Source organism: Gopherus evgoodei, chromosome 24 (genome assembly GCF_007399415.2).
Source record: "Gopherus evgoodei ecotype Sinaloan lineage chromosome 24, rGopEvg1_v1.p, whole genome shotgun sequence".
Lineage (NCBI taxonomy): Eukaryota > Metazoa > Chordata > Testudines > Testudinidae > Gopherus > Gopherus evgoodei.
Window position 1 is genome coordinate 5,008,517 of NC_044345.1, and position 27,230 is coordinate 5,035,746.

The window sequence follows — 27,230 nt, forward strand, 5'->3', positions numbered from 1 at the left end:
GTGAGGCTCTCATACTAAGGGATTAGCTCGCTTGCCTTGTGAACATATGCGGTAGTGCCCGGGACCCTGGCTGAACACCCAACAAAAAGACCATCCTGGCCCTGAACCCGTTAGAAACTAAGCACGATCTGCAAAGCAGAACCGGGGACCTGCCTCTGGGCTCAGAGACCTCAGCTATTGCAGCCGGGCTAATGGGAAAACAGCCCGAGCAAGGCAGTGGCCATGGCAGGCTATTCCACAGGTAAGAAGCTGACGCTCAACTTCACAGAGTTGCTGGCTCGTGTCCCCTCCTGCTCCTTACTCTCCCCCACACCTTTGCTTCCTTTGTTTGGGCACAGAGCTGAGTTTAGCCCGCCACCACCCCAGCTCCCTGCAGGGTTCTAGGTTCCAGCCCCCCAGCTTCTGCCGAGGGTGGAGCTCAGTGTACGTCACTGATCTTGATACGGTGACCAGATAGCAAGTGTGAAAAATAGGGATGGAGGTAGGGGTAATAGGAGCCTATGTAAGAAAAAGACTCAAAAATCAGGACTGTCCCTATAAAATCAGGACATCTGGTCACGCTAGACCCTGATGGATTCAACCTCCTAGCTTCCCCAGAGAGTCCGGTAGGGCAAGGCTTTCAAAACCTGAGAAAACCACCTGCAGCAGAGGTGGTCACAGAACTCGGGCGTCCTGATTCCCAGCCCTTCCTGCTCCGATCAGAGAATCACGCTCCCTGGCAGAGCCGGGAATCAAAGCCAGGAGGCCCAGTTTCCAGTCCCCTCTTCTTGAGCTTAGGTGAGAGGAATGAAAGGAATGTAACAGAAGTCACCGCTGCTTTCAAGGCTCTGCTGGCTGGGGAAAGGAGCGTTAACAGACATCACAGCTTCGAAGCTAAGGTTTGTGGTATTGGCGGGAATTGACTGGCCCTTCCTCTTTGAGGCAAGCAGCCAGGCTCGTCTCGCGTACGCTGAACCCTCAGAGAGGGAAAACGACACCACGAACAAACCAGTTTTTTTTCCAGAGTTTATTCCAGTTTTGATTTAAAGCTGTTTATGCCACACACACGCAGGCCACTAAAAACCAAGCACCCCCCAGAGCGGACACAGCCCAGTCAATCCAAGGGACTGTCCTGGACGGATGGACGGACACAGAGACAGGCAGGTTTGCTCCCTGCCCAACGGCGGGAATATTAATCATCCATCTCAGCAGCAGCTCTCAACCCACTAATTGACAAAGGACAGCAGCAGCTAACTTCCAACAGCCAGCGTGTCCCCTCGAGTGGGGTGGAAATTCATGCAACCTTATCGCCCCGTAAGTGCCACTCAAACCTCGTTGAAAGATAGAAATGGAGACGCTGCAGATCAATCCCTTCAGGCCTAGAACCGGGGGCGGGGGGCCAGCTCCCTAAGCCACATTCCCCACCCGATTTCCTCAGGAGACTGTCCCACAGCACAGAGGAATTGGGGTGGATGCCTTTAAATAGGGTGTGGGCCTTCTAATTCAGAAGCCAACGGCAGCAGCGTAGGTAGGCCTGGCATGTTTGCATAGAGACAGTGATGGTGCGTTCCCCAGGGGTTTAAACATAACCTTATGTAGCAAACAAAGAAACAAGCCGGTGTCCCTGGAAGGCCCGTGAGACGGCTTGCAACCTATTTAAAGGGATGCCACCCCATTCCCAGACACCACACCCAGCAGTCACTGTCAAAGCTGGTCCTGATATTTACACATCTGGGTCTGATCACATCAGCCAGCTTCTGTCCTCTGGTCCAGGCCTTTCGTTCAGGGTTAGTTGCATACGTTATGCCCAGGAAGCACACGGAGTATAAATCTAAGTTAAGTCAATGGGAGTGGGTATTTCCTAGACGCTGGCTCAAATCTTTCCCTTCCAAAGACGGGTTTCAATTGGGGGCTTCCTTCCCCAAATCAACAGGCCAGAACTAACACCCCCACCATCGCTACCTACAATAAATAGGGAGAAAAAAACAGAACGCATTGGGATCTAATGAGTTCTCACTTTCAGCACGTTAGAAAATAGCAAAGAAGTTGCTTTAGGAAACACAGACTCAGCCCCACAAAATGCAGGAGGACGGAGAAGACGACAGCTCCGGGTTGTCTAATACCCGCCCTTATAAAGTGCTTTCCATCCATGGGTCTCAAAGCCCTTTCTAAAGTAGGCTGACAGCTATTATCACCATTTTATCAATGGGGAAACTGAGGCACAAGCAGGCCTGCCTTCTCTTGGGTCACGTGCTGAGCCACATAAAGAGCCCAGCTCTCCTGATTCCCCATCCACAGCTTTCTCTCCTAGGCCACACAACCAAGCGATTCTCCAGTCTTGAGTTTAAAAGCAGAACCTCCGGCGAGATCCCGGCGAGTGCAGAGTGATCTCGGAAAGGAGCCGTTCATTCTACTCCACAGAAAAACCTCCCGCTAGTCCCGATCCCGGGTAGGGGTGAATGATCCTTAGCTACCGGGGCTTCAGGATCAGGGCCTCTAATACAGAGGCATAACTACACCTAGGACTATGAGCTTCACATATCAACGCATGGTCCCGCACTTGGGCCATTCCTTCTGCAGAGGCACAGAGCAATGCAGCCTCATGCCATAGCGAGTCAGCAACAGCACCATCAAGGGACTAGAACAGGAGACTCCTGACTCCTCCCCAGATCTCCTGCTCTGACCACTAGATCTCATTCTCACCTGGAGCTGGAATGATGACAACCTCCTGCCGGATGGATGGACAGTCAGACCGACCCACGCCCACAGTATTACAGATCTAACCCCCAGATAACCACTTCCCTGAATTCAGGCGGCGAGGGGACAACCAGCTGGTCCAACTGATTCTACACCATGAAGGCTGCTCTGGTGCCGACCTGCAGGGCAGCTAAATCGAGGCCTCCTCCTCTGTGAGAAAGAGAGCAGCAGAGCTCACTGTACAGATCATTGTGTCTGTTGCTGCTGCTGGCAGGATTCTAGCTACAGAGAAAGAAGAGAGGAAAAAGCTAATCTGACAAGCAGGTGCGTGTCTTGGGAGCCAGTCTACACATGGGTGAACAGCAAGAGCGTAGCAGAATCGCAGGCAGCCCCTTGCAGCACACAAGATCGTTAAGGCTGTAAATCTACCCCCCGCTACACTGGCTTTGTGCAGACATTTGCCTGTATTCCAGGTGCTCCCGAGGAACACAGGATAACCAGAGGGGGACCTGGGTTCTTTAAGAGGCAAAGGTGAATTGTTACAGCAGTAGAAAATGCCAGGGCACCAAACTATGACCTGTGCCCCGTTCTCAGCGGGTGTTCGTCAGCAGAACTCCGAGGCAGTCAATGGAGCGATGCTAGTTACCAGCTGAGGATCGAGTCCAGCCTCTGGGTAAACGGAGGCCGATCTAGGACAGAAGGCGCCAAGGCTTCTCCAAACATAGCCTGGATTGCAGGGGTGGGAGGACGACATGCTGCCTGTCATTGAAACAGACAATCACCCCTCGTTCCCAGGAGAATACAGGCCTAGATGCACCGAGGGGCGAATCTGATACAAGTATGAGGACTGGGCTACAAGACTAGGCTGAGGTCCGATCTACTGAGAATGGTGTGGCCACGGGTCAGTAACTGCAGGGGAGCCTCGCAAAAATGATTAGTGTGAAAAAAGGCAACCACCAGCCGAGCCAAGGAGGGGAAGGAACAAGACAGTACAGACACTCTGCTGAGACCCAGGGTGTCTGCATCCATCTTCTGGACTGGGTGTCATGGCTAAGCCACTTGGGCTGATCCGGCCCGGCAGCTGGGAGCAGCCTGGATCACAAAGAACCCAGTGCCCGCGGGGAGCCTGGCCAGCCCCGTGGAGCAGCTTTAATTGTTGGGAAATTGATCCGTCGGTTGGTGGGTGGAGAAAGATGAGGTCCAATAGCTGCCATCAGCAAATACCCTGCTCCGACCTGCTAGGGGCCTGGCGCAGCCCCGCCGCTGGGAGTTCCAGGCTAGTCGGCCTTCTACACAGGCCAGTGTGTGCGCACACATCCTGCACAGGCAAAGCTCTCATTGATTCCAGAGTGCAGGATTCCTACAGCAGAGAGACTGACGCATGGTCTGTGCAGCACTGGCTTGGCTGAAATCAATGGGAGTTTGGCCACTGGTTTCCCAGGTGGTCAGGATCCCACCCCCGCTCGCTGGAGAGCCAAGATCAGTTGCTGGGTTCTTTAGAGGCAGCATGGAGGGAGGCAACAAATCAAATTCAGACCTATTCGAGCAGCTGAACCTCCAGTGATTTCAGCACAGGACCCTAATCTAGTGCAGAGAATGGGGGTGCGGGGAACACCAACAGGTGCCTCCTCAAAGAGGGGAACAGAGTCCAGGAGAGTCCCCAAAGAAGCCAAGCCCTCAGGGGTTTGTTCTTTTCACTTAACGAGGTCTTCTCACCTGCCTTTTTAATTAGCCTTTGATATTAGCGCCTGCAAACAGAAGGACATAAGCACCATGCAAGGATGTTAAAGCATCTTAAGCTTTGATTCTACGTTGCGCCCCTCCCCCTCCTCCTGCCGTCCCTTGCGCTAGTGAAAAACTGCCACCGTTCTGCTCCAGGAGCGTCTCACGCTCACGCGAGGGCCGGGAGAGGTGTGGAAAATAATCAGGCCTCAAGTTTGGCTATTGCATTCGCTGCCTCGACTAGCTCCTCCTCAGCACCTACTGGGAACCACTTCAAACTACTCCTCTCGCTGGCCTGGCTACACCACCTTTCTGCCAGCCTAGGGCCGATTCCTAGCACCTGTCAGCTCTGCACAGCCCAGGAATAACTGTCACCCCGAGCCCAGGCTGGGTCAGTCGCTTTTTACCATCTCAAAACCTCAGCGTCTCCCCCCTTTACCTCTCCGGATGATTTGGCCTTGTTGCGAAGGCCCTATAAAAAAACATCGTAACCCATCTCAGCTACGTCCCTCTGGACTGATGGCGGTTGAGGACTCTCCGGAACAAGTTCCCCCGCTGCTGGGCCCTAGGCACGTGGCGATCTCCAGCTGGGCAGCGCACTGATTTCCCCAGGGCCGGATTCTGAGCACTGTTAGCCCCTCCAGGGCCAGGTGGGGATGCTGGCATTGCAGGCGGAGGTGTGAGTCGCAGTGCAGGGTAGACAGACTCGCGCTAGCTCGGCTCCAGCTAACCTCTGTCCACCCAGGCTGCGCAATCACAGAGTCCAGCTTGCCGCGTAGAAACTCTCAGGGAGGGATCTGGAGGCAGATTTTGGCCAGGGCATAAAGCTCAGCGAAGAGTCAATGTGACAGGAGAGCGGAAATGAGAAACGTGCCGCAGTGCGAACCCTCTACCGGCATCACCTGTGAGGGGACAATGGACTTCTCCTTGGACAGGTCACTGGGCGGGAGTCGAAAGAGAGATTTTATACTCAGAGCTGGAAGGAAATTTAAAAATACACCATAAACCACACACACATCCCACAAAAATACACCATAAACAACACAACCAGACACACACAAAAATACGCTTTAAACTGCATGCACATACACCCCACAAAAATACACCATAAACCACACACACACAAATATGTCATAAGCACCCCACAAAAATGCACCGTAAACCACTTAACCAGACACACAAAAATACACCGTAACCCCTCACACACACACACCACCCCACAAAAATATACTGTAGACCACACACACAAATATACACTGGAAACCACATGCACACACACAAATATACCGTTACCCCTCATACAATACACCACCCCACAAAAATACACCGTCAACCACACACACACCATAACACTCTCTCACACACACACACAACCCCACAGTAAACTACACACACACACACACACACACACACACACACACACACACACAAATACACTGGAAACCACAACACTCACTCTCTCTCAGCCAGGCTTAACATAATCTAGATTTGAATCCAGCATGCTCCCGCACCAAAACTAGCCCTGTTGTAAAAGACAAATCTTAGCCACATTCTCCCTGCCCTAGCCTGGTTTTCACGTCAGCCCCTCCTGACTAGGGCTGTCAACCCTCCAGGATTGCCCTGGACTCTCCAGGAATTAAAGATGAATCTTTCGTTCAAGACTACATCATGTGATGAACCCCCCACCCCACCCCCAGGGACACATCCCTGACAGCGCAGAAGAGCCCTGGGTCACCCAGGGTGGGAGGCACCCACCAGGCTTCTCCTGACATCAATTGGTGAAAAAGGAACATTCGAGCGGAGGACTGGGTTCACCTCGGTCCATAGACCCGCCAAGCCCCTTGCCCACGGGACCCTCTCCACGCCCGATCCACAGATACGGCCCCCGGCTAGGAGCTGGGCTGTTTAGCTCAAGCTGCAATGACTCTGGTGGCTGGTGCCCCAGGGCATCAGCTGGCACATTGGCATCAAGCTCCTCCCCTTGGGGATGCAGGACAGCGCAGGTGAGACATTAGCAGGCTGGCGGGGCCGGCAGAGAGCCCATGCGGCTCTGCGGTTAGCGGGTGGAGCTACTGGGAGGTGGTGGTGGGTGGTTAGTGACAGAGGCCAGCAGCTAGTTAGATAAACTCAGGGGAGCCCAAAATACAGGCCCAGGGTGAAGGCCAACCTATGAAATTTACATCCCCAGTTGCCCCAGGAAAGAGGATGATTATCTGCACATTGTGGTTGTAGCTGTGCCTGTCCCGCCCCAGCGACTGGTGTGAGCTTATGCAAACATCAGGGCCCTGTGCATGGGGATTTCTAGCCAGCTAGGTGGGGCCCTGCTTGGCCTCTCATTCGAGCATCTCCAAGGGCTTTGGGCAGAGTGGACAAGCAGTATTAGCCTGGTTACAGATGGGGAAACTGAGGCGCAGAGCAGGGAGTGACTTGTCCCAAGGTCACACACTGAGTCAGTGCAAGAGTTGGGAACTGACCCAGGAGTCCCGGCTGCCAGTCCTCTGCTCTATCCACTAGGACCAGGCTCCCTTACAGAACTGGCAATAGAACCCAGGAGTCCTGGCTCCTAAGCCCCTTGCTCTAGCCATAAAAATCGCACTCCCCAGAGTTAGGAATAGAACCCAGGAGTCCTGCTAATGTGCCTCTCATCTTTTCTTTGGCCAGTAATAAAGTCAAGCTGCCCCATTCCAATTTGGATTTCAAGCTATCCAGGGGCTAGAAGGGGACAGCATCAGCCCAGAGGTTCGGCTCAGGGGAAAACCCTGGATCACGCCCAGTTCCCAAATCCAAACCGCCACAAGCATCTCCGGAGGCCTCCTGTCACTGGTGACACACTAGCGGCCCACGTCTGTGGCCTCACGGGAGGACAGCTGCAGTCACAGGAGGTCAGAGCAGGGGATCAGGAGTCAGGATGCCGGGGTTCTTCTCCCAGCTCTAGGGGAGTATGGGCTATTGGTGAGAGCTGGACCTAGGGCTGGAGGCTCAGCCCGAGGTTCGAGCACCCCCACTTCAGGGAACGTTCGTCTGGGAACCTTGTGACAAAGGCACAAGACGGCCCCTCCCACATGGAGCCGTCTTGAGGTATGAGAGGTGGATCCCACCAGGCACTGAGACACACACACTCTAGGGTCCCGTCTCCCTTCAGCCCTCTCTGAGCCCAGACCCCAAGCCGCCCTCACCTGCGGTTTCTGGGGGCGGGTGGGTGGGCATCACTGCTCCTTGGGATGGCCCGCCTCGGGCACAGTGCTCTGCAGGATGGAGGAGCCGCCCGGCCAGCGTAGCAGGGCCACAGTGAAACCCCCGATGATGAGCAGGTTCCCCAGCAGGGCCAGGCTGACGGTGCCGAAGGTGGCGGAGAAGGCGGGCGCCGGGGCCTGGGTGCTCAGCCAGGCCTGCCGTGAGCGCACGTCCGACAGGACAGCCTCCAGCTGGAAGTGTGTGCCCACCACTGCACAGATGTGGAACAGCTGGTGGCTGTGCCCTGCCGAGAGATAAGCGCAGGGGAGCGATCACCTCTCTGGGTAACACTCACTGGAGCAGGGAGGGGCAGGTGGGGTGGGGGAAAGGACCTGCCTAGTGGGAAGTGGGTGTGGGGGGGATGCAGGAAGGGGCTGAGTTGATGGCAGGGGGCTAGGGGTTAGAAAGGGGCTGATGGGGGTCTTGGACCTGGGAGAGGAAGGTGGGGAATGGGAAGAGAGAGATGCCAAGGAAACATCCCTCCCTGCTTTTGCAGCTGGCCCAAGGCTCTAAAGGGCCTTTTTGCACCTGGCCTGCCCTCACACCCCAACTCCCAGGGATTCACCCCATAGGTAGATAAGTGATGGGGAAGCTAGTGGACAGAGTCACTCCAGATCTAGACACTGGGACAGGAGGGTCCAGTGCTGGGCTCCTGAGCATGGCTGGGTCTGCAGCGTCCAGGCAACTGGGGTAGCTGGGGGGTGAGGCATGGTCAGGCACCTCGCCTTCCATGTGGAGCAGGTCACAGGCCTCCTGGAATCCCCAGCGAGCAACCAGGGGCAGAACGGAAGGAGTGGGGGGCTGAGGCCGCAGGAGGGGTGAAGTCATCACAGTGCAACATGCCCTGCTGGTTCTGGTCGACTGGCCTCGCGACAGGGCGTCGAGACACACGGACGTGGCTCCTGCAGAGTGGGCTGGAGTACAGGAGCCGGGTTCCCCCCCCTTACCAATATAGTCAAAGCGCCCAGGCGCCAGGCGTTCTGGCAGGTGGGAGGCAAAGAGGAAGCCGGTGAGCAGGGCAAAGAAGAGGTGGTAGAAGTAACCCGCGGTGGCATCATTCCAGGTGCAGCCGTCCCCGACGCAGAACAGAAGCTGCAGGGAAAACAGGGATGGGGTGGGAGAGAGGAGAAGTAGTTGTAGGGAAGACAAGTGAGGACCCCGGGGTTCTAACCTGGCTGTGGGAGTGTGCTCTAGTGGTTACACTGGTGGTCAGGACTCCTGGGTTCTCTTCCTGGCTCTAGCCATGTGATCTAGTGGTGAACATGGACCTATAGGAGACAGGACTCCTGGGTTCCATGCTCAGCTATCCTGCTGATGCCGTTGAGCAAGTCACTTCCCTCCCCCACCTCAGTTTCCCCTTCTGTCAAAGCAGGACAGGAACACCTCAGCGAGAAGCCGTGAGGATGAATTAGTAATGTTGGCCTTCCTTTGTATCATTACTTGTCATTTATAGCTTGGAGCTGTCTAGAGGCCCCAGCAGCGATCGGGGCCAGACACGGGACGTACCCACAGAAAGAGTTTGTAGTGTAATTAGTTGAGACAGGGAGGGGAAACTGAGGCACTCAGAGGGGGACGATCAGCCAGCAGGTTTAGTAGCAGGGCTGGGAATAGAACCTAGCAATCCTGACTGCAAACCTCAAGGCTCTATCTCCACCCTGCCTACCTTACAGCACTGAGCATTTTCCCAAAGCAGGGCCTAACTCTTTAGGTCCCATTCCGACAACTGCATTGCCCCAGGCAGACTCCCGAGCCCCCTAGAAGCCAGCGTGGGTCAGCCTGGGAAATACAGCACCCCGGGGTGGGTCATCAGACATTCAGGCACAACAAATCCTGCGTCTTAGCAGGGGGGTTAGACTAGACCCCCCCTTGTGATCCCTTCTAACCCTACGGTTCTAGGATCAGCAGCAAGGGTCAAACCTGGGACCTAGGGATTGAAAAGCACAACCCTTTGCCAACTGAGCTTGGAGACCCAGCTCTGCTAGCCAGTGCTGTAGCTGGCCCATCACCTCAGTGGTCCAGCCCCACGGAAGGGATAGAGCCCCACATTAGCTCCATCTCCCCTACAAGAGCTACAGCTGTGCCCCTATAGTGTAGACATTTGCGACAGCCACGAAAGGGTTTTTCCCCCCTTCACTGTAGTAAATCCACCCCCTTGAGTGGCAGTAGCTATTGACGGCAGAATTCTTCCAGCACCCTAGCAGTGCTACACCAGGCTTAATGGGGAGGGGGTGATTTTTCTGCACCCCCCGACTCTGACCGACATAACTAGGTCGACCTACGTTTTCAGGTGTAGATCAGACCCAGGTGTGAATTATGGCAGCAGATCCAGGAGCAGGAAGGCCTCAATTCCCCACCCCTGTATCCCGTAGCACCAAGAGCTGCTCCGCCTTGCTGTTGTATTCCACCCACCCAGCCCACGCCCTCTGCAACACAGCCACTGCCTGCTAGCGCTGGGAGCAAATAAAAAGCCTGAGCAGTTCCTTCCCGCTGAGGTTGAGTCACATCCTGCATTGCTGAGGAAAACAAGCCAGGGAAGCCGTTATTGTTTGCATCGCTGGCCAGAACCCTGCAGGAGGCATTAAAGAGACACTCCCTTTTTAAAAACTGCTAATGTCTTCCTGGAAACGCCTTCTCCTGGGTTCCAACCGCTCTCCAGAGTCCGACGCCTCGCTGGCTCTCCCGCAGCCTCCCAGTGGGGACAGGGACAACATTTGCGACAGCAATCTGCAATTTGCCCCCCCCCCAACTCAAGACACCTCAGAGGGACTGATCTGCAAACAAACAGTGCTGAGCCCCTGCTCTTAGGAAGTCAGGACTCTTCCAGGGGTCTCTCAGTGCACATCCAGAAGTCACGGTTATGGGGATAGCGCCTAGAGGCCCCAGTTCTGGACTAGGATGCAAACGAAACAAAAACAGGAACAAAAAGACATCCTGCCCCCAAAGAGCAAACAAAGCAAATCTAGTCCCTTTTGGAAAAAAATTGGCCTTAATCTCTCTGTACCTCAATTTCCCCATCTGTAAAATGGGGGAGAAAATGCTTCCCTTCTTCCACCCTTTGTCTATTTAGAGTGTCAGCTCTATGGGGTAGTGGCTTTGCAACACCCACTGCAATGGGACCCAATCTTAGCTGAGGTCCCTAGGAGCTACTGGTGTACAGTAATGTACTGGACTATGTTCTTTGCATCAAGGGCTGTATCTTCATAAATTTCCCTACAGAGCTTAGGGCAAGGGAGCCTCACCCCAAATGGCTCCTGAAATGGACTTACCCTATAAAACAGCGGGATATTGTCATAGACAAAGGGATACACAAAGGCCATTGTCCGTAAAACCTTGCTCAGCCGGGGACACTCCAATTCCGGGAAACTGGGAATCACACAGGGAGAGATCTGGATTAAGAGCCGCGCAGTCACTAAGGGCTGCCCATGAGCTTCACTAAATTCAGTTCTGGAATGGATGCTGAAACCAAACCAAATCTTCCCCCTTTTACCAGTGCCTTGGTTTATTAGCGCAGATTATTATAGGAATCACCACAAGTCAATTACTACAAATGAACCTTCGCACACTGAAGCTGAGATTGATTTTTCAAAGGAGATGAAGGTCTTGTCTACATAGCCATTGACAATTGCAGAATAAGCTATTCTGTAACCGCTCCAGCGTGGGCACTCAATTCCAGTGCAAAGGTGATTTAATTCTGGAGTAATTACTCTGCTTTGGAAGCACACTAATTATTCTGTAACAAAAGTGTCTTTTAGTCCATATTACTGTGTGGACACCAGATTATCCTGGAACAGCTACTGCCTAATAGTTTATTCTGCAATGGCTATTCTGATCAGGGTCCCTACTGGCCTCAGACACCAAACTCCCTCCAATTGAGGGTCTAACTTCTTAGAGCCACCTTTGAAAATCCAAGCCTGAGTGATTAAGAGCAGAGAGCAGGATGAAATTCATGTTAGACTGAAATGTTAATTTACTATTTGCAAGTCACTCAGCTTGGAAAATGCACAGACTGGTCAGTTTTATGTTTTTTCTTCCTAGTGAATTTCACACCAAGATGCATTTGCAAGCCAGGCAGGGGAATTTTTGTTTCTAGTCAATTTCCCTTTCAAGATGATCTCATGCACTTGAAGGCAACCAGGGAATTTGGTTGGAGATATATAGCGGAATATTTATCATCACTCTTAAGGTTTTGTAAAAACTGGATGGCTTTTTTGTGTTTTAAAACAAAAACAAAAAACTAATGAAGGGAGTCAAAAACAACATGACAGCATCCCATTCATTGTAATTAGTATGATCCCAACCAAATCCAGAATGATGCTTGATTTCCTCTCCCCCTCCCACTCCCAGAAGTGTGTGTAGTTTGATTACAAGTTAAGTCTGCATCGAGAATGTGGTGACAGTAAGTCACAATTGTTGCCGAGTCCGGCTGCATTCTTGCATAACAGCACTTGGACACCATTCCTGGTCATTTCTGTTTCAAGTTATGGTGGAAAATATGCTCATAAAAAAAAAGAAAGAAATAAATTGTAACTTTCTAAAATAGAATGGCAACGTCCAAAACTCCTTTCTCAGCAGATCTGTGGGCAGGCAGCGTTGTCTCTGCCGACTTCAATGGCAAAAATAAAGCTATGCTGCTTAGAACTCCTCCTATAGCCCTGCACAGCACCATTAACTGCAGAGCCAGCTGGATTTTATTCCTCTTTCTGTAGCAGCAGATTTGCTTGCTAGTTTCAATCAGCTGTATAAACCCAGGGAAGGCAGTTGGACTGCATGTGGGTTCCTGATGGCATAACATGGACCTGAAAGATTTTTATTATTAGTGACAATGTATGAAAAGGAGAAGCAACAGCCAGAACATCCTTGTTTTCGCCAGCGAATAAAAAGAGATTTGATCTGGAGTAACTGAGAGGCAAGAACCCCCCAGCTCTACACAAGACCATTCCCACAGTCACATTTCAGACTAGAACTTCTCCTTCAAATTAAAAAATGCTTCATTTCCCAGCTTCGGGACTGAGGCCCAATGACCTGGAGGGAGCAGCAGCTGCTCTCGTCAATTTCAAGAGCAGACCAGCAGCAAGGGAAGATTAAGAAGAGAGCTGGAAGGGGGAGCAACCTGGGAAAGCAGGAGGTCTTAGCCCTACAGTAATTAACAACACTTCCCTCCAGCTGCATAAAGCAGGAGAGATACTGACCTGCTTGTTGCACTGTTTTTACTTGGAAGACTGTCATGGCCCAGAAATTTAACCAATACTTATTTATTTCCACATCCTCTGAGCTGTTTAGTTCCTTGCAGGTGACACACTTTGCACCTCTCCCTGCTGCTTTCTATCCATGGATCTCAATGTGCTTTGCACGTCCATCTGGTCAACGATTTCAGAAGTTGCCACTGTCTGGGTGCCTGGCTAGAGATGCCCTGGGGCTGTGTTTTCAGACAGCTCCCACAGACTCCAGCTGGGGCTCGGACTGCCCAGAGATTCTGCAAATGAAGCCCCTTTGGGTTTCTGAAACCAGCTGCCACTTTTTTGAAAATCTTGGACATTCAATTCTCACCACACCCCTCTGGGGTATGTAGATTTATCCATCCATCCAGGGTATGTACACACTGCATTGTGAACCCACACCGGTGAGACAGCTTCGTGGACTGTTTCCAAGCCCATGTCTGAGCATCCACACTGCAGTGGAAACCCAGGTTTACAATTGCTGGACCAAGGTCTCACAGCCGTGCTAATGCATCCACACTGCACTGTGCCGACCTTCTGACTCGGGTCTGCGGTTTGAGCTGCACCCACACTGCAAAAATGACAGGGTTGGATCCGAGTCCTTGCTGAGCTGAGTCAGATTGATGTGTGTGTGTGGATGGAAGAGGGGACTAGGGCTCAAACCTGAGTCAGAGCCCAGGTTTATCCTGCAGTGAGGATAGACCCATGACTGGGGGATGGGGGAGGCTGAGATATAGGAAATGGAAGTGATCACAAGGTCCGGCAGTGAGAGAGTAGCTCAGTAGGGAATAGAACCCAGGAGTTCAGGTCAGACACCCTATCCGCTGCTCTCGCCACTAGATGCCAATTCTCATGCTACCTGGGTACTGGCTCCCTTTAAGGACTGAATGGTTATGACTCTACAGAGGGATTTGTTTGATCAGCGTTTGAAATGAAGGCACCTGCTTCCAACAGAACAGATGATACAATAGGCTGGGATTTTATCCTCTGCCTGAAGCAACCCGAGTGAAAGCAGCCAGGGCAGGAGAACCAGCGTCCAGTCTCAGAGTGGATGACCTGATGAAGAGCTGTGCACAAGCTTGAAAGAGTCTCTCTCTCACCAACAGAAGTTGGTCCAATCAAATATATTATTTCGTCCACCCTGTCTGTCAGTGGACAGAACCAGACATTTCAGACAGGTGCAAGAATAGTTATGGACTAACCTGCTCACCACATGGGGATGTTTCCCAGACCCTTGTCAGCTAGAGGTTGGCTTATGACCTGAAAGATTGAAGCCCCATGTCCATTGTTTTTATCCTATGTCATGTAACCATAGATTGTTCTCTTGGCTTCAGTGGCATCTTGTGGCAAGGAGTTCCACAGGCCAACGCGGCACTGCATTCAAAACAAACTTGTGAAATTATGCACGAGTCCCACTCAGTGCAGCCCCTGCTGAAATCAGCAAGGGTTGTATGGGTGTTAGGTGTGGAATAATTTGCCTCACAAGCTAATAGGACAGATCTGCTGACTGACTGGGGTGTTAGTGTATTATGCACAAAGAAACAGATGCAAGGAGGCTTTGCAGAGCAGACAAATGGATAACGCCCTGATATTTTGCATAATATGTTCTTGGTACTGCATAGATCCTTACATACCGGGAGTAACAAGACAGACTGGTGCAGATAAATGAGTTAAAAGCAGCCATTGGTACAAAGTAATGGTGTAAAGTGCTGTTAACCCAACGGTCTGGCATCGCATAGGCTCCATATGTGAAAGCACAGCCTATAACACAAACACACTACATTATGGGATGGCATTGATAAAAGACTCCAGCTCACAATTCTGCTAGTCCAGGAGTGGCCAACCTATGGTTCTGGAACCACCTGCGGCTCTTCTGAAGTTTATACAAGGCTCCTTGTATAGGCACCGACTCCAGGGCTCGAGCTACAGGCGCCAACTTTCCAATGTGCCAGGGGTGCTCACTGCTCAACCCCTGGCTCTGCCCCAGACCCTGCACCCATTCCGCCCCTTCCCACCCCCTCCCCTGAGCCTGTCGTGCCCTCACTCCTTCCCCTCCCTCCCCCCAGCCTCCTGCACGTCACAAACAGGTGATTGGGAGGTGCTGATCGGTGGGGGTGCCGGTGGGTGGGAGGCACTGGGGGGGGAGCTGATGGGGGGCTGCTGATGTATTACTGTGGCTCTTTGGCAATGTACATTGGTAAATTCTGGCTTCTTCTCAGGCTCAGGTTGGCCACCCCAGTGCTAGTCGCTTAGCAGCAGGGAAACCAGCGAACTTTATGAAACCACCTTTGGGAGCTTAATAGAGCTGGGCGGAGATTTTCAACTGAAACATCTTTTTTTTGGCAACAACAAGAAGAAGTGGATTCAGTGACACCAAAAATGCCCGTCCTGTCGCATTGTTTCGGTTGGGACGAGACGCCAACGAACAATCAAAAGTTCCGTTTCAACGTTTTCTGAAACGAAACATTTCAATTTGCTTATTTCAAAGTTTTACTTCCATTTTTAGGTGGTTGTTTTCTTTAAACCATTAAAAAACATGCTCAGAAAAAAAGAACAAAATGCTCCATTGAATTAAATGCTTCATTCAACCCAAAATGGAATGCTTTGGATTTTCTGATTCATGGGGAGTTCCATTTTTAATGTAATTTTTCTTCCAGAAGGGCCAGTGAATAAAAAAAATTAGAAAAAAATCTGTTATTTTCCCTGCTTTAGACTTCAGGCTGTTGGCAAAACCTAGTCCAGAGAGAACTCACTCCCCAAACTGAAATCGATCAGTTGTTCCAGAGGCTTTAGGGCAGTACCACACTGAGAAGTCAGACTGGCTCTGGCTGATCGACCTGGGGAGCAGATTCCAGAGCCCAGGGGGCACGAAGCGGTCTGAGAGGGGAGCCAGCTGGGCGTGCATCTCAGAGCTCTCAACCAAAGAGAGGAGAGAGTCTGTATTTCTCACCGTGGTGAGATTTCCTAATCAAGGGCAGATCTCCCATCGGTGTAAATTGGTGTCACTTGAAGTCAATGGGGCTGTGCTGATTAGGGTGATCAGATGTCCCGATTTTCTAGGGACAGTCCCGATTTTGGGTCTTTTCCTTATATAGGCTCCTATTACCCCCCACCCCGTCCCAATTTTTCACATTTGCTGTCTGGTTGCCCTAGTGCTGATTTACAGCAGCCGAGGGTGTAGCCTGGGAAGCTTCCTGACTGACCCAGAAGGAGAAACACACTCCCAAAGGCCGAGCTGTTAAACAGAGCTGCACCTGACCCAGGACCGTGGATCCAACTGGTGAGGGCATCCGGATTCCAGAGCTGAATTCTGTGCCTCGAGCCCCTCCCTAGATACAGGCCCAGAGACCCTCTGGCCTCGTCTTTAACTCGCTGCCGCTGGCTGCTTGCCACATGGCAGCTCTGGACTTACCCAGGCTGTAGAGGCTGAGGGCGCCGTAGTCAAAGAAGTAGCAGATGTGGCGGGCGTGGGTGGACATGGTGCTGAAGGTGTGGGCACAGCTGGAGGTGAAGGGGTACAGGCAGACCAGCAGCATGTAGACGAGGAAAGGCCAGTTGTAGGCATCTCTGCAGAAATCCAGGGAGGAAGAGAGCACCAGGAACCGCCACACAAAATACCTGAGAGATCAAACAGGCACAAATGGGGATGGTGCATCACAAGGATGATAGCGCCCCCCCCAGACGTTAATAGGTCTGGGCCAACTTCCCACATCCTCTGATCTTAGGAACCGGGAACCAGACCTCTGGAGTTTCTAGATCAAGCTCTGCAGCATTGTCATTTCAGTTCTCACATGGTGAAACTGAGGCAGAGATGAAGAGAACAGAACAGGATTCCTGGTTCCCCATACCCCCTGCCCTAGAGACCATTCCCTGATTCCCAGCCCCCTATTCTAGTCACTAGGTCCTCGTTCCTTTGGAGAGCTGGGAATGGAACCCAGGAGTCCTGACGCTTGCTCTACTCACTAGACATCGCTCCTTCAAGGGATATGTACACAGCACCTAAACACCCCCAGATGGCCTGTGCCAGTCGACCGAGACTTGCGGGGTGGGACTATTTGATTGCAATGTTCGCTTCCAAGCTCAGGCAGAAAGCCAGGCTCCAGGACCCTGTGGGGTTGGGAGGGGGGTCTCAGAGCTAAGGCTCCAGCCCAAGCACTGCAATGAGACAGCCCTGCGTAGACCCCTGGTTCCCAAACTTTAGTAGCTCATATCACTTTGATTAAGCCTCCTGCACGTTTCATCACGGAGAACCAGACAGGAAACAGCAGGAAGCCAACCCAAATAAAGAATTTCTCCCACAAGTATTTGGGACTTGAGCAGTCCAGGCAAACAACGCACAACTACAACAAAGCTTAAACTTGTTCTGCCAGGAAGTCATGGTCACAGGGATCAGGCTGCCAGCCCCCACAGGGGCTGGTGTGACCAGATATCCCAATTTGATAGGGACAGTCCCGATTTTTGGGTCTTTTTCTTATATAGGCTCCTATTGCCCTCCACCTCCATCCTGATATTTCACACTTGCTGTCTGGTCACCTTAGGGACGGCTCTGTCTGTCCTCACAGAATTTTTTTCTGAGAACCCCCTGATACATTTAGCAAACCCCCAAGGGCTCACAAACCCCAGTTTGGGAACCACTGGTGTAGACCAAGCCCCAGGAGTGCAAGTCGGCTGGCACGGGCCAGCCAGGGGGGTTTCTTTCACCCTCAGAGGCCAAAGACTGGAACCCCAGACTAATGACTCCCAGTCCCCTGGTCTGGCCACTAGACCACCCTGCTTCCTTTGCTGGAATGGGTTCCTTGAAGGGCTAACAGCTGCTTGGGGACCCAGCTGTCGTTTCTTCATATTGACTATTGGGCAAAGAGCAGTCAGCCCGACAGGAAGAGCTGGGGCAAACAATCAACTGGTTTGAATTTTGAGCTCAAGCAGTTTCTTAACGGGATGACCTGAGAGGGCTGCCTGCAACAGCCTGGACTGGACTCTATTGACCCAGGAGGACCCTTTCAGTCCTGTCTCCTCTGTAACAATGTGCAAGCCTTGGGCAGTAGATTGGCACCCGTCCACCAAGGCCCGTGCCACAGCAGCGAAAGGCAGGTAGCAGTGAAGAGCTGGGTGGCAAAACAGTTTTTCCGTCCCCATAAAAGTTCAAGAAAGCAAAGAAATTCCCATTCGGAAATGGGACGAAAAGTAAAAAAAAAAGTTTCGTCCAGGTCAATGATTTTGATGATTTTCACGCGTGTTGTTTTGATGGGCGGTGGTTTTCTTATTTTAGTTGGCTTTACATCTAAACAAAGAGTCACTTTGATCTGGAAAACCCCCAATTTTTCATTTTGAAGAGGCTGAAACGAAACATTCCATTGAAACCGCGCTTTTCCCCCATGACGAGTTTCAACCCATCGGCTTTTTCCGACAGAGATGAGTTTAGCTGAAAGATCTCCCCCCAGTTCTCACATGTATCTCCATTCATAGGATCATAGAATATCAGGGTTGGAAGGGACCTCAGGAGGTATCTAGTCCAACCCCCTGCTCAAAGCAGGGCCAATCCCCAGACAGATTTTTGCCCTGAATCCCTAAATGGCCCCCTCACAACACTGGGTTTAGCAGACCAATGCTCAAACCACTGAGCTCCCCGCCCCCCCACTGAATGAGTCTGTGCCCCCAGGAAGCCACGCTCCCCGGCAGGACGAGCATCTCCCCACGGCTGAGGAGTCGAGCTTCATGGGGTGCAGCCCAACCAGTCACTTACCAGGTCGGGAGGAAGTGGGTCCAGATATTGACAGTCTCGTTGGTCATTTGGAAGGAGCTCAGGATGCAGTCCAAGGCAGAGCTCTTTGGATGGCGGTAGCCGGATATGATGCCATCCTCCCAGAAGATCTGCCCGGGGAGAAAATCCACATCAGGTCAGAGGGAACCACAAGGAGGCGTTATTTCATCCCTTAATGAGTGAAATCCACTTTGGGACATCTCTATACAGTATCTCCAAATGCTTTCCACAGGAGGTCAGTATCAACAGCCCATTGTACAGATGGGGAAACAGACACAGGGTGGAGCAGTGACTTGCCTAAGGTTGCCCAGTGGGTCAGTGGCAGAGCTGGGAAGAGAACCCAGGTCTCCCACCCCCCAGGGCAGAGTCCTATCCGTTGCCCCCCACAGCACGGGGAGTTTGTCTCTGGACCAGGAGCAGAATCAGGGTCCCTCTCTTTCATTGGAAGATTTTCCACATGGGCTTCTGCGCTGGAAGCTGCACGGAGACCCCTTTGGAGAATAGAAGCAGGGCCATCCTTGATGCAACAATCTGTCCTGGAATCACCGCCGAGTGGGAGAGGCAGGGCTGGGATTCCGGGAACAGAGCCTGACTTATGCTCACTGTTCAGAAAGTTCAGCCAGGGGCAGGGGACCTGACCCGCCACCCACCCAGCCTGTCCTCACAACTCAGAGTCATTTCACTCACTGCACGTTATGCTGGGGAAGCGCTGATCTCATCCCAAAGACAAGTGGGCCAGATCCTCTACTGTTGTAAATCGGGGTCTAGGCTGACCCCAGCTGGAGATTTGGCCCAGTGATGCCAATGGAGTGGCATCAATTTACACCAGCTACATGGGATCTGGCCCCATTGGCTCCAATGGATCTGGACAGACTTATGCCCACTGGGGATAAGATCCTGAATACGGAGGACACAAAAATCGGAACAAGCAGATTAATAGGAGAAAGACGACAAAACGCCACTCTTTTCAAATCAGTAATTTACTAAGTGTGCGTGCAGGTGTTTTAGAAGTGGGAGTGGTCCTGCTGAATAGGGATGGGGGGGTAACGACTGTCCTCCTTTAAAGAGATTTTATTATTTGTATCACAGTAGCACCCCAGAGCCCTAGGCATGAACCAGGACCCCCATGGCATTAGGAGCTGTACAAAGAGAATAATAAATCAGTCGCTGGTACCACCACATCACAGAACAGCCATATTTTATATATAAGCCTCAGGAAGTTAACATGGGCTTTTTAAAGCCTTTGCCACTGGTTGCCTCCCAGGTCTGTCTCTTTCATTGACCTCGTGCCCTGATTCTCCCAGGTCTATCCCAACAGGGCTGTGTTGACTTCAGTGGTATAACTCCACATATACTCCTGCTCTAACTTCATGGGGGTCTCTCCTAGCTATTTATACCCCGGCAGGGGAGAGACAAACGAGGCCCTGTGTGTGCTGAATTGTTTTCCATCCTGGATAAATTAATTGCAACTTTCTCCAGGTGAATCTTGTTTTGTCTATTGCTCCCATAGCTGATCCCTTTAGTACGGCATGCGCGTGTCCTCCATGGTATTTGCAACTTGGCCCCCTTTGGTAGCGTGTGAATTTCATTTAACATGCCTTCCCCATACCACCTACAAAGATGCTAAATAAAACCAGAACTAACCCTGGTCCCTGCACCCTATCCCCACTCACTTGATCTCCCCACTCCTAAGTCAACAGATTGCTTGATATATCAGTACACTCCATATTGTATGCACCAATTACATGGAGCCCCCCAAAGCTCCGTGTTGTAATATAGGGTTCAACTGCAATATATTATTTAGCCACTAGATGGCTCCCATATGCGGTAGAGAGCTCCTGGCTGGGGAATGCGGTTGCCTGGTCAACAAAGGAGACAAAGCTGGGGCTCGTTCTGTGTGGAAGGTTGCCTGTTTGAATCTAGTTCCTGCTTAGAGACAGACTGGAATTGCACAGATCAAGACACAGGATTGGGGTGAAGTGGGGCAATACTCACACGAGGTACTTGGTGAACCCTGAATATCTGAGGCAACTTTATCGTCAGCATTTTAGGTCAGAGGAGGGCGGGGGAATAAATATTAAAGGTGCAGGTGGCTTGGCCTTCACGAGAGCAGCAATAAAGCCTCAGAGCCTCTAACTCTCCTACGCGGCTTCGCTCTTCTCTAGCCCCTTGTTAGAGGGTTGAACATTGGTGTCCTAGAAAGACATTGCAAATAAAGGGGGAGAGAAAGCAAAATAATTATCCTTGCACAGCAACACAGAGAGACTATACAGTCAGCTTGCATCTGGAATTGTGGACTAGGGCTCAGCACGTCCCAGGTGCTCTCCAAACACAGCAACAGCAGCATCCCCTGCCCCGAAGAGTCCGAAAGATCTCACAAGCAGGAAAGATTCTAGCTGCCCGGAAGCTGTGATTGCTTGGATTTCGCAGTGTTGGATTGCCTTAGCAATGTCATGAGATTTAATGACAAAAAAAATCACAGATTTGGGGTTTGTTTGATTTGCCAGCTGGTTTCCGAGCATCCGTGGTGCTCTCACTTCATGATTTTAAGCTCTTTTTTAGTGCCCTGGCCACTTCCAGGGATTCTCACCACAACATTTTTGGTGGCCTCAGAGTGTGGCCACCAACTCTTGCTGGTGGCCACTCTGACAAACCCGTCTCTCTGTCGCTTCAGCAAGGACCCAACCCGGGGAAGGTAGGTCCGGAGCTAGCGTCCCAGGCTCTCTGTGCCCCAGCTGGGCTGGAGCAGGGGAGCTTCCCAGGGGACCAAACACCACAGCTGCCTCCATTGATAAGAACCACCTCTGGTGCTACACACACAGGCCCCATGTGTCCCCAGGGGTGCTGCTGAAAGTCCCCGAGGAGGCTGCATGGTGCAGGACGCTGATCCCTGCTGGCAACCCCAAGCTCTGCCCAGGCGTTGGAGGCTGTCACGGCTGCAAAAAAATCTGCTGGTGGCCGCCTTTGAGAAACGCTGCGCTAGATGGACCATGCAACATCTGGTAAAGGAACCAGGACTAGAAGGGAACATCTGCATCTCTTTGCCTTTTCTCCAGTTACTCATATTGATGGCAGGTGTTTGAACGAAGAAGGGAGCTGGGATTGAGACTAGAACCCAAAATCCCTGCTCTCAGTTTTGGCAACGTGGTCCAAGGGTTAGAGCAAAGGGCCGGGAGCCAGGGCTCATTGACTCTGGGAAGCAGCATTCGCTAGTGGATAGATCAGCAGACTGGGAGCAAGGCTCCGGGGGCTCTATTCCCAGCTCTCTCGTGGACTCACTGCACAGCTTTGGACAGGTCACTGAGGCATTGCTCTGTTCATGTTGCAAGGTCTAACTGCGTGAGGCACCTAAAACTTCAGTTCCTAAGTCCCATTCACTTTCAGTGAGACTTCAGCACCTCACCCACTTAGGCCGTGCAACATGAGCAGAACAATGTCCAAGTACCTTTAAAAAAAGACATCTGGGGCTTAGCCCCTCTGTGCTTCATCCCCATCCATAAAACGGGGGTGATTCTCATTGGCATTGCAGTAGCACTTAGCAGCCCTACTCATGGACCAGGAATAGGTGCTGTCCAGTCCCAGAACACAGCCAGCCCCTGCCTCAAAGGCTGTACAATCAAAGTACCAAACAAGAAACTCATCACGCAGAGGGGATTATCATCATTCCGTCTTTTGCCAGCCTGGTTCGTTTAGGCTGCAGACCTTTTGGGGCAAGGACTGTCTCGCTCTGTGTTGTCCGTGCAGCACCTGATATGATGGAGCCCTGAGCTCAGCTGGGTGCTCCAGGTCATCACAGGTCACAAATGGCCTCTGGAAAGACCTAGCATAATTTTGCCTCAGATTTCGCCGTCTGCCAGATGCGTGACGATAAAGGGAGCTCAACGAGCCTCCAAAAAAATCGACGGATGTTAGAAATCAACGTTGCCTTGTTTGACTCGAGTTTCCCCAACTCCCCAGGGGGAGCACGGCCCTATCCTGCCAAAAGAAAAGCAGCAAAAAAAAAAAAAAAAAATCAACTTCCCCTCCCACCCCTTTGCTAGAAATCAATCCTCCTTTGTCAGTTTCACACAAGGCTTCCATTGAAGGCCAGCCATCTGCATCACGTGACTCCCAAAGGGTCAGGAGCAAGCAGCAGAAGCCAAGGTGAAAATTAGTTGGGGCTCCAAATTGAGATACCTACCAACTGCAGCTGGGTTCAGAAAGATCTGACTCTGGATCAGCCCCTTGCTGTTTGCTCAGCATTCAGTGCTTTGTCCAAGACGACAAGCAGATCTCCTTGTCCCCGACTCCGAGTGTATCAGCCTGTATCTATTGCTGCTGCGTCTCTAGCCTCTCCCCGTCCATCGAGTTCACTCCTGGGCATTGCTGTATGTCACTCTGACCAGCATTAGCCAACCGAGACTCATCAGACCATTTGAGGAGAGGAGGAGAGGGAGGGCAGAGCCAGATTTGAAAGATTTAACATCTTGAAGATTTGCTTTGATTATTATTTTTGTCAACCTAGCGCCTAAGAGCCCTAGTCAGGACCTCATGGTGCTAGGGGCTGTACAAACACAGACCAAAAAAAGACCCAAACACCTTCTGATCTAAGTCAGAAAGACAAAGCGACAACAGATGGAGTCAGAGGGAGTACAAGGTGAAAGTGATCAGTCCACCAAGGCGTAACCATTGCCAAGTTTCCTGTAGGCATCCCAGCTAAGGAGAGTTTTCACGTTCCAAGTTTAGAGTCATCCAGTCGGAAACCTCATCTTTCCTAGGGTCAGACTGGCCCTGCTCAGGTGCCTGGTCAGAAGGGAGAAAAGTGAAAGGAATCTTTGAACTCAATTCCTTTGGGCCAGAGGCCCATCCACTCCCTCTCTGTCTTTGACTGGGCCCTTCCCACTCCACATACTCACAACAGCCTCCTAGCTCACCTCCTTCCCTACCTGGGGGTGGGCTGCAGGGGAAAACGCCCGAGGGCCAGAGAAGAACCCAAAAGAGACAGCAGCGGGAGCCAGTGGATAGAGCACGGGGGCTGGGAGTGAGGAGAGCTCCCACTCAACTGACTTCCCCTTAGATGGCCCTTTTGTTAAACAGGTAACGAGCCCCAGCTCCCATGTGGCAGCGCGGCATGATTCACTAGGGTTCGAAAACAGCTCCGGGGTTCTTGGCTGGAAGATTTCGTAGGCGGAAAGGCAAGTTCTGGCAAGCATCAGACAAACCCTGCGATGCAGAGGAGTAAGATGCTTGTGAGAAGGGTGATACTCTGACTACATTGGTAATTATGACTCCCGCCGCTGAGGGAACTAACAGAGCACCTCATATTCTTGATCAGTTTATTCTCACAAAAAGCGGTATCAGTCCCATTTTACAGATGGGGAAACTGAGGAAGAGAACGATTAAGGCCCAGAACCTAATAGGTAAACCTGAATACCTTCGAGGATCTGGGCCTAACTGACTTGCCTGAGGTCACATGAGGAGCCAGGAATCAAACAGAAAATTTCTTATCTATGTGTCGTAAATTCTTATACTGCTGCCCATCACCATAGCCTCTGGGCACCTTCCATATAAAATCAGTATCAATAGCCAAGTCTATAGTGGAATTTATGGAGCCTCTGGCATGTCCTCCTTCTGGGTAAAACCCTGAGCCCCAATCCTGTGCTGTACCCCAAGACCACCCTTCCTACCATCGGCACCTGAATGAGGGGCATAATCCCCTTTGCAGACGGGCAAATGGAGGAGCAGTATCTGCATGACAGCAGACCCTAACTACCTCCCATACCCCAGCCTTGCCTGTTCGACAATTTAGGAGGAAAGAAGCCAAGGGATCGATTTTAAAATGTGTTGGGAAATGAAGCCTTATAAAGAAACTTCTCTGCACCAGATGCTGCTAAGCACTCAGCAACTTTCCGTATTCAAAGCACTTTGCAATCATCAGTGAATCAAGTCTCACCCCTGCCAGGCAATAAGACTGCCTCACGCTCACCCAGGATAGTGCTTTATCAGCCGAGCGCTTCGCAGCCATCACACCGCTAAAACCTCCCCGAGTCTGAGGGGAGCTGTGGGGCCTCCATTTTACAGCTGAGGAAACGGAGGTGCCGAAAGGGGACACTGCGTGCCACTGGTCAAGCTAGGAAGAGAACCTGGGAGTCCTGATTCAGAGTCCCCTAAAGCCCCAGCAGCCGTCATTAATCCTCCTGGGTCAGACCCACCGCTGAGGGGGAGGCCTGTGAGTGCTGCAAAGAAGGGTCCAGGGATAGGGGTCCTAGCCTGGGACCAAGGATGCCTGGGTTCAATTCCCTGCTCTGCCACCAACTCCTTGTGTGACCTTTGGCAAGTCACTTAGTCCCTGTGCCGCAGCACCCTCTTGTGCCTGGACATAGCAGTGCAGGGGACTTTGCTTCTAGCGCCCCTGGTCACTGCTTCCTTGGCCTCAACCGTGTCCTGACTCTCCCAGGGTCTGGCCCTCCAGCCAGCTCACGGAAAAGTTCAATCCCTTTCTGGGGTAACAAAAAGTCCAAGTAAATCTCTGAATGAGCAGCTCCTGCCCTCGACTCTTGAACCTGCTTGCGGCGTTTCTCCTATGCTGCTACCTCCAGGCAGGTTTCCCCTCCAAGGGCCCCTTTCTAGGGACACTAGCAGCTTCCCTCTGGGCTCTCCCTGCTCCTTTCAGGGCCCCTCTAGAGGCATCCAGCCGGCTCCGTATGGGTCTCTTTCCAGCTGGCTTCCTGGGCCCCCTCCTTGACTGAGTTCACAGCTCTGTTTAAGGAGCCCTCTCTGATTCCGCTCCCCCTTCCCCTAGACACAGGTGGGGTCAGTCGTTATAATTAAAGGCTCCTTCACATCCAGTTAGGGTCACTCCGGAGATTGAGGGACAGCTGCTAGCTCATGGCCCGGCTGGGCCCAGCTGGCCTTAAAGGTCCAGCTGGCCTGTACAAGGGGGATCGTAGCACTGTCCTACCGCTCAAGAGCTCTGTGAGGATAAATTGATTCGAGACTGAGAGGCTTGTAAGTAACGGGAGCCAGATAAGTACTGTAGCTAGATTGACTACAATGTAACTATGCCAGTTTACACCAGCAAGGATCTGGTCCCGTTCCACAGATGGGGAAATTGAGGCACAGTGTTTGGGGTGGGGGAGAGAGAGAGAGAGCAAATCAGAAGCAGAAACCAGGACTGCTGCCTCCCTGTCCTCCAACAGATAATCCTCAAGCAGGCGGGTGGCTCCCTTTGCACAGTGTATTAACACGGAAAGGGGAAGGGAAAAAAAAATAAAACAATCAGCCAGCTGGTGACCATCCTACAGCTAATGGTAAAGCCAGAGAGCAGAAGAAATGCCAAACCTGGTCCAGCGAAGGTAGAAGGGAGTTCCCCAGCCGTTGCTACCGTTTCATGGTATCTGCTTGGAGCTCAGCACTCGCTGCATCGGAAGGGGCCCTTCCAACTATTCCACGGTTGTGTGTTTTCTCTCTTTTTTTAGCCACATTCCTTGGCAGAGCACATGGAAAGCAGCCAAGGGCTCCCTCCCATGACAGCTCCAGCCTATTGGTGGAGGGGGAAGAAAAGGCCTCTTTGAGAGGCTGGGATCAGGAGACAACGGAGTCAACAAAAAGGAGCTTTTGTCCTGGAAATATCCCATTATTCCCCCCACCCTTTACATTTTAGTCTTAAAACATCCACCGCAGAGACTGCAAAGCCATCAAGTGCCCTCCCTTCTGGGAAGGCCTCTCCCAGCTAAGAGCCTTAGCCTCCAGAGTATAAACTCCCAATCCCTAGTGTCTGTTCAGGGCATTCCATACCCCACTTCTGGGTTCCCTCCCATCCAGCAGACAGGGCCCCGCAGGGCATGGTTCACCAGCGCGGCATTCTTGTAAAGACTCTCGCCCCCAGCTGTGCACATGCAGCTCAGAACCTCGCCCCATGAAAGAGGAACCGTTTCTCACCATCACCGAATCCAGAGTGCCCTTTGGTGACATCATCATGGTCAGATATCCCATAACGCTTGCCCTAAAGGATTTCTGGAGTGCTTTGCAAACTGGGCTGTGACATTAATCATAATGCTCTCAATGCTTATCTTGGGCTCCTGCCCCCCTGTTTTATACAGGGTTAATATACAATTAATAGACCTTACCCGAATGCTTCAGATAGGAGTACGGCCCAGATCCTCACTGTATTTAGGATCCTAACTTACACTGATTTCAGGGGAAGACTAAATATTTGAGCCTAAATATCTTGGGTCACCATTAAAGCAAGCTGGCATGGCTGAGATCAAGTTGAAGAAGGGTAGAGGTGGAGTTTAAGTGGGGAGGATGCTGCAGCGATCTGTTAGGGCCCAGCTGTAGATCACACCCTTCATCATTAGCTAGAAGAAAGTCACCTGCAGAGCGATTCAAGTTCAGAGGTGGCTGCAAATTGGGGGGAGCCGTATGCCCAAGCGAGGACAAAGAAATAATACAGAAAGACCTAAAGTACAATTATTAGTGACTTTCACTTAGACTAACCAGGGCTTCTCTACCAAGTGAGTTCTTGCATGGCCAGCCTGGGTGTGAATCTAGAGTGCACCAGCTGGCCATGCAGTAACGGCCGGTGCGGTCGCTGTGACTGCACCGTGAGCGTCCCTGAGCGCAGCATGGCACATGCCTGC

The 27,230-nt window shown here is 51.8% G+C and overlaps 1 protein-coding gene across 2 annotated transcripts; it reads right to left on the minus strand.

Annotated features, from left to right (window-relative positions):
- Positions 1–981: 981 nt before the first annotated feature.
- PAQR6 (progestin and adipoQ receptor family member 6) lies at positions 982–26,199 on the minus strand. Of its 2 annotated transcripts, none has more exons than XM_030542580.1 (9): positions 25,930–26,199; positions 20,605–20,804; positions 18,592–18,719; positions 16,261–16,466; positions 14,483–14,609; positions 10,899–10,995; positions 8,580–8,724; positions 7,575–7,876; positions 982–5,337 (listed from the first exon to the last, which is right to left on the minus strand). In XM_030542580.1, the coding sequence occupies exons 2-8, from the start codon at positions 20,653–20,655 to the stop codon at positions 7,605–7,607; spliced, it is 1,026 nt and encodes a 341-aa protein (XP_030398440.1). In that variant the 5' UTR covers positions 20,656–20,804; positions 25,930–26,199; the 3' UTR covers positions 982–5,337; positions 7,575–7,604. The 2 variants fall into 2 exon arrangements, with proteins under 2 accessions (XP_030398440.1, XP_030398439.1); XM_030542579.1 differs by having other exon boundaries at positions 982–5,374.
- Between the last annotated feature and the right edge of the window lie 1,031 nt (positions 26,200–27,230).

What these genes read in the sequence shown, in the direction of transcription:
- PAQR6 (XM_030542580.1), bottom strand. Translation starts at nt 20,655, where the DNA reads ATGCTGACGATAAAGTTGCCTCAGATATTCAGGGTTCACCAAGTACCT. An exon ending in GGGTTCACCAAGTACCTCGT is followed by an intron (nt 18,720 to 20,604) that starts GTGAGTATTGCC and finishes CTCCCCGGGCAG; the next exon opens with ATCTTCTGGGAGGATGGCAT. An exon ending in CCTCAGCCTCTACAGCCTGG is followed by an intron (nt 14,610 to 16,260) that starts GTAAGTCCAGAG and finishes TTTGTGTTATAG; the next exon opens with GCTGTGCTTTCACATATGGA.